Source organism: Mus pahari, chromosome 14, assembly GCF_900095145.1.
Source record: "Mus pahari chromosome 14, PAHARI_EIJ_v1.1, whole genome shotgun sequence".
NCBI lineage: Eukaryota > Metazoa > Chordata > Mammalia > Rodentia > Muridae > Mus > Mus pahari.
Window position 1 is genome coordinate 73,993,787 of NC_034603.1, and position 7,302 is coordinate 74,001,088.

Below are 7,302 nucleotides of genomic sequence, written 5' to 3' on the forward strand. Positions count from 1 at the left end.
AGGCAAGTAATATAAAAGAAAACATAAAGGCTTGGAGAGCCAACATCAATCAATCAATCAATCAATCACGGGGGCGTGGTGGAATCATCAACAGCATTGGCCTCATTCCTCCAAGAAAACTGAAGATTAAACCAACAACATAAATAAAACAAAACCCACAGATTACTGAAAAACTGTCTCTTACTTGTTCTGGTTCTCTTTCTCCTCCCCCCCCAGCCCCCCCCCCCGCCAGAGTTGAACTTTCTATTTACCCGAGGATAGCCTTGAACTCAGTTCTCTCATCGCAAGCGCTAGCATCGCAGGCATTTAGTTTGCTTATCTCTACTCTGTTAGTCCTGAGAACGCCTGCTCTCCCCTCACAATCAGCCAGGGGGCAGGTTGGCATTAGTGGCTTATGTAGCAACAGGAAAGGACAAAGTTCAAAGGTCTAGAGGTGTTCTTTTTGTTTTGTTATTTGCTGTTGCTTATATTTTTCCCAAGACAGGGTTTCTCTGTGTGGCCCTGGCTGCCCTGGAATTCCCTCTGTAAACCAGCCTGGCCTTGAACTCAGGGATCCACCTGCCTGCCACCCACTCCATTGCTGGGGCAAGCCCGTGTTAGTGGGCTGCACAGAGCCTTAGCAGACCCTGAGGGGTGGTTCTGAATGTTTGAGTTAGAAGACCCATCACAGTCCTTACCCTCCCAAGATTCCCTGTACTGTATTTCTGCCTACTTTTATAGTAGTTCCTATGCCAGGGTCACTCTGTCCATCTGTCTGACGAGACCAGAGCCAACGTCAGGGGGCCCTGCTATGGTGCTTTCCATTACAATGGCTCAAAAAAAAAAAAAATGTCCAGGCTGGTTCTGGCCAGTGTGAACTCCGGAGAAATGAAGAAAGGCAGACCCTGAGGTCCAGGAAGTTCTGAAAATATCTATAGAGTCTGAGTGTCGACAGAGAGATGAGAGTGAGTTGAGGATTAGACTCAGGTTAACCCTTAAAGTGACAACACCCCACATGTCCAGGCAGACAGAACTAGAGGGGCCAACACTGAGGAGATGGTCTCCATTTCCAATTGCCAGGAACCTGAAAAGATTTTCTATTAATTGATTAACTAACTATCTAACTAACTAACTGGTTTGGCTTAGTTGCTCTGACTGGTCTGAAACCTGGCTAGACTTGAACCCTCAAAGATCCACCTCCTGTGTACTGGAATTAGAGGTAAGCTCCACCATGCCTGGCTTATTTAATCTTTTTAAAAACTTTTATCTCTTTCTGTTTTGTTTTTCAAGGCTGGATTTCTCTGTGTAGCTATGGCTGTCTATATTCCAATTCCAGGCTGGCCTCAAACCCAGAGCTCTGCATGCCTCTGCCTCAGGAACACTGGTATCACAGGCATGCGCCACCACTGCCAGGCACATATTTATTTATTTTTATTCCACTTATTTACTTAGTCTGGTGGTGATGTGCACATGCCGCCATGCTCATCTGGAGGTCAGAGGACGCCTTTCGGGGTTCAGCTCCTCCTTCCACCATGTGAGTCACAGGGTTCAAACTCAGGCTGTCGGGCTTGGTGACAGTGCCTTGACCCGCTGACCTTCTTGCCAGTGCAACCCTGGGACTCTTGAAGTGTTGCAATTAAAAGAGAGCTTAAACCCGCTGGTTCAGTCTCTTCGTTTGACAGATTTAAAGGCTGAGCGTGGCTAAATTCACAGACAGGGTATGGTGTGGTGGGGCCAAATTCACAGAATGGTGGTGACCAATGGCTGGGGCAGGCAGCGGGTGGGGATGGAGTTATTTGTTAAGGGACTGGGAAGATGGAGGTTTGGGAAATGGGTGGTGGAATCTCTGCCTGCCCAAGAGTATCAAAGGATGTAAAGGACCTTAGCCACCTGACTATTCGCAAATGGTTAAAACATTACGTTTTATGTACATTTTATAACAATACAGGAAAAGAAGGTCAGCTTAGAGCCTAGAGCCGAGATTGCAAACACCACGCATCTCCCATGGCTTGCAAGCTCCCTCCTGCTTCTTTGCCAAGCTCCCCCAAATCTCTCCAAGGACCCCTTCCCGGGCTGCTCCTTGGAGGCTGTCCTTCCTAAACCCTTTGGCTTATCTAGGGGAGTGGCCTTCCTTTGAACCTCTCAGGGGAAAGGGGGATTCAGAGCCAAAACTCCGCCCTATGAGCCATTTCCCCAAACAGCCTGCCCTGGGGTGCCTCTGAAGATATAGCAAAGACTGAGAGGGGAACAGCTGCTAAGAGCCTTCCCTACGCGCAGCCAGCCACCAGCTGCACACGCGTGCACCTTCTGTCACCGTGCTCTGCACACACACAGGGTATTTCTGGATTTTCTCTCTCAGCTGTCCCTGTTCTGATCAGTCCAGGATGCCGGGGGAGTGAGAGAGACCCTAGGGGCAAGACCTGTGTGGCACAATCATAGCACCCACAGACTGACCCTCAAACTAGAGTCCCCAGGCCAGCCTCAGCCAACATTGTATGAGTGGTTAAAAATCTGCCAGGCAGTGGTGGTGCACGCCTTTAATCCCAGCACTCGGGAGGCAGAGGCAGGTGGATTTCTGAGTTCAAGGCCAGCCTGGTCTACAGAGTGAGTCCCAGGACAGCCAAGGCTACACAGAGAAACCCTGTCTCGAAAAAACCAACCAACCAACCAACCAACCAACCACACAAACAAACAAACAAACCACCCACCCCCCCCAAAAAAAAAAGAAAAGAAAGGAAAGAAAGAAGGAAGGAAGGAAGGAAGAAAGAAAGAACGAAAGAAAGAAAGAGAAAGAAAAAGAAAGAAAGAAATTCTTCTAAAAGACTCAGACATTCAGGGCTGGGAGTGGATCGGTCAATCTGAGTTTTAACAGATCTTGAGAACCTGGAATCTAGTCCATCCCCTCATTTCGCAGAGAAGATGACTATCCATGCTGGTTAAATTTTAGAATCAACATGCCACAAGCTAGCGTCCTTTGGGAAGAGGATCTCTCAGTTGAAACAATGATCCCATCAGATTGCCTATAGGCAAGCATGTTCTTGATTGATGATTGATATGGGGTGCTCAGCCCACTGTGGGCGGTGTCAACCCTAGGCATGTTGTCTGGGTCCTATAAGAAAAGAGGCTGAGCAAGACATGAGGGAGAAGCCAGTATGCAGCACTCTTCCATGGCCTCTGCATCAGCTCCTGCCTCCAGGTCCCTGCCCTGCCCTGACTTCTCTCAGTGATGGAATATGATGTGGAGTTATAAGCCAAGCAAACCACCCCCTACCCAAGTTGCTTTTAGTCATAAATGTTTTATCCCAGGATTAGAAACCCTAACTAAGACAGTTATGAAAGTCTGGGAATGTTTCATGGTTTGACCAAGACCACCCAGGGCCACCCCATCACACAAGGATGCAGGTTTTAACATCTATAGTAAGTAGAATTGGATTCTCTCCAATGGATCTGGTGATGACGGGAACCCAAATCAAGACAGATGAGCAGTGAAGACCATGAAAAGCCTAAGGACAATCTGCCCCAGATAATTATCCTCTGGCTGTCTGCTTTCCTTGGAAGGTCAAAGATCTGTTTTCATTTTTCTTCTCTGTGTGTCTCTTTTTCTTTCCTTCTCTTTGTAAATTTATTCATTTATTTATTTTAACTTTATGTGTATGGATGCTTTATGCATTTCTAGTGCCTCTGGAGGCCAGAAGAGGGTGTCAGATCCCCTGGAACTGAAGTTAAAAAGAGCTGCAAAGCTACCATGTAGGAGCTAGCCACAGACTCCTATCCTCTCTGTAAGAGCATCTTAATGGCTGCTGTGTTCTTAACCGCTGAGCAGTCTCTCTCTCCAGCCTCTTGTTCTTTCTTCTCTTTTTCTCTCCTTCCCTCCCTATCTTTTAAATACAGCTCTCATGTACGTAGTCGGGCTATTCTTGAACTTTATGTACCGGGCAATGGTGACCAAAGCTTGCTTTTCCAGTTCTCCCCGCCCTGTGCTTGAATTACAGGCCTGTACCACCAGGCTCAGCATCCTTTCTGTACACATTTCTTGTTAAACAGTTACATACCTCCCCTCCCCAAATCTTCTTTCTGAGTCGCTCCTCTCTGAGATTTCTTCTACATACTGATCAACCCAGTCTGTTTATCCCTTGCTGGACCACCATCTCATTTGCAAGGCCTCAGGCAGGAACCCAGGCGTGTAAGAGGAAAAACTGTCCTGCCGGCTCCTTCCCTCTAACCAAAGACTGCAACTCAGTGATGGGAATGTGGAGTCTAGTTCTAGGTGCTCAGAGGTGTGCTTCTGTGATCTTGGGCAAGTGCCTTAGACTGTCTGTGCCTCTGTATTCTTAGGATGGTAGGAGGGACAGAGTCAGACCCTAATATAAGAGTTGATGCTCTGCCAGGCAGTGGTGGCACATACCTTTAATCCCAGCACTTGTGAGGCAGAACCAGGTTGATCTCTGAGTTCGAGGCCAGCCTGGTCCACAGAGTGAGTTCTGGGACAGCCAGGGCTACACAGAGAAAAGCTGTCTCAAAAAAACCAAAAGCGGGGGTAGGGGGGTGGGGGGGTGGGGGGGTGGGGAGTTGATGCTCTTCTTGGCTTTCCCCCCACCCCTCTGCCCACTCTCAAGGCCTCCTTAGTGATTCTAGCACCGGCCCTCCCACTCTGGGAATCAGGGGCCCCTCACTCACTAGGGTCGACCTTCCGGATCTCACTGTACACCGTCTCTGTGGCTCTCGTTCCCAGAGCTGGAAAGGGAACCAGGCACAGGTCAGTAGCTGCCTTGGAGCCCCAGGCTAGCCCACTGCTGTACCTACCCGACACCCAACACTGCCCTGTCCAGAAGCCTCACAGAGCATATCATCATCCCCCAGCTTCAGAAGTTCAGACCTAACCAGGGGCTCCTAGACACTGAAAGTAGGTCAATCGCCCACTGTGTGAAGAACCCAGCTGCAGGAAGACTGCACAGACCCAGAGTCCCTAGCCCAGTGACCCACTCCGCTTTCCCTGTATTGGAGACCCTGTGTCAGCTGCCCTACCAGGACCTGCCTATCAGGGCTCGGCTATGTGCAGCCTCACAGGCACCTGGAGGCTGGATCCCAAGAATTAGAATTGGATCCTGAGATCTAGGTTGGAGTCTGGCATGAGCAGCAGCCATACAGATCGGCTGGGACAATGGCTACTTGCAGGGACAATGGCCACTTGCAGCTAGAGCTTGCTGAGCTGGCTGCCTCTGGTGTCGACATCTAGGCTCACTACAGAATCTAAGTGAAGCACGCTAGGGCCTGGCCTGGCCTGGCCTGAGTTTGTTCTACGTTGGTTTTGTTTGTTTGTTTGTATTGTTATTGTTGCTTGAGACAGTTTCATGTAGCCCAGGCTGGCCTTGAATTTTCTGGGTAGCCCAGGCTGGCCTTGAACTCCTGATCCTCCAGCCTTTACCTCCCAAGTCCTGGGATTATAAACCTGCACCGTTACACCTTGGTACACCGGTGTACTCTGCATGGTCTTGAACCTGTGTCATAATTCTCTGGGTTAGACCTTCAGAATACAAGAAAAGCTACCTGTTTATTTCATATTGAAATATGTTCAAGGATGTGTATATACAGGTGTTGTATACACTCACACAGAGTATGCACATACTATACATATGGACATGTATCTCATGTATACATACTTGCACACAGTATCCAGACTCACTCACACATAGAATGCACTCATGTATATACATACATATACCCAGAGACCCCCGAGGAAGCAGGACACAACCGGAACACATCCTAGGTTTCTGATACTTGCAGGGAAGTCCAGGAAGTCTCCTTGCACAGCTGGATGGGTTTGGGCTAGCCCCCTCCTCTGCCTATCTCCCTCAGAATGCCTGAGATGTCCTGCCACATGCTGTCCTCACTGCAGATGCCTGGGGCCCCACATGGATTCTAACTATGCCAAAGATACTTTCTCACTTTGCTGTGAGGCCACTCCTACAGCGACCTCTTCCTTTCTCTGGACTCTGAGCCCTTCTGTTGCTGACACGGCTCCTTCTCTTACACCATTGCCCCAATAGCCATATGCACATACACCCCAATATTTGCATCCTCCGTGCCCTGAGCAGTTAGTTACATGGGCTCTTGTGACCCCAGAGCAGTTTGGTGACATTTACTTTTGTTCCCATAGTTGTCTGCCCTGGTGGATTCCCAAGGTCTTATAGAACAAAGGCCCAGCTTAGGCTCCACCCCACCCCAGCGCTCAGGCTCTGTGTAGTCTTCCAGTCAGTCTTGGTTATCCCTAGTACTGTCTGCAGGGATGGTGAAGGAAAAGCACCAGCCCAGGCCCTGAAGCATCGCTGACCTTGTACTTCAGAAGGTCGAGGCACAGTCAGTCCCTTCCCGAGATTTTTGTCTATATAATAAGGAACACGCTTACAGCTACAGGAGGACTGGTAGGTAGACTGTGGGACTAAAGCCTAGGTTCCTCATTAGACACTGGATGTGGGTGGCTGTATAAATCCCGTATGACAGAGAAAGGCCAGAAGTGGTCCACATCCCCCACAGGAGAACTTGGGGCACCCAGAATGATGAAGACATCGCAGAAGGAATTAAAGTCACTTCCCAAGGCAGGAGTTGGAGGTCAGTAAAGTAGCTGAGGTCCCAGTTCCCCGGTGTAAAGACATCTTCCTAAGAGAACTATTAGGAAACAGCAGGATCCCATGCAAGCAGAGACTGAAACTTCAGGCCTCTCCAAACCTGCTGTGGGGTCTTCTACATACCAAGAGATGCATTCAACGACTGTACACATCTCCTATGTGGCCTCAACCACTAAAGAAGAAAACGTGGATCTGGTTCTAGCTTTCAGGTGCTCTAGGCTTCAGGGAAGACAGGTGTGCCAAGAGCGCCAATGAGCTGAAGATGTGGTTCAGTGATACAGCACTAGCTCGGCATGTACAAGGCTCTGGGTTCAAGCCCCAGTGCAAACAAACAAGCGAACAACAAACAAATACCACAGGGCTGGGAGTTGGCTCAGTGGGTAAGAGCACTTGCTGCACAAACGTAAGAACCTGAGCTGGAATCCTGAACTCAAATCCCAGACAATCTGGGGCATAGCTGTAGGCACAGAACTATAACCCCAGCAATTGTTAGGGATAAGCAGAGATAAGAGGGCTGACTGCGCCAGGCTTGCTGGCTGCCAGCCTAGATCCAGAATCAGCAGACTGTCTCAAAAGAAAAAGGTAGTGGGCGACAGAGCATGACACCTGACATAAATCAGAGTCGGTGATTTCTGCATGTGCTCAGGACATGCGTACCCTAACACACACAAAACACACACACACACACACACACACA

General features: G+C 49.2%; 1 protein-coding gene across 4 annotated transcripts in view; it reads right to left on the reverse strand.

Annotated features, from left to right (window-relative positions):
- Nucleotides 1-7,302, reverse strand: part of Pecam1 (platelet and endothelial cell adhesion molecule 1) — a 66,087-nt gene that overhangs the window by 15,270 nt on the left and 43,515 nt on the right. For 2 of the 4 annotated variants that reach the window (XM_021212321.2, XM_021212320.2), the window contains exon 14: nt 4,657-4,713. The exons of the other annotated variants lie outside the window; for them this stretch is intronic. In XM_021212321.2, the coding sequence (XP_021067980.1) occupies nt 4,657-4,713 (57 nt within the window). The remainder of the gene's footprint in view (nt 1-4,656; nt 4,714-7,302) is intronic. 4 annotated transcript variants of the gene reach the window in all.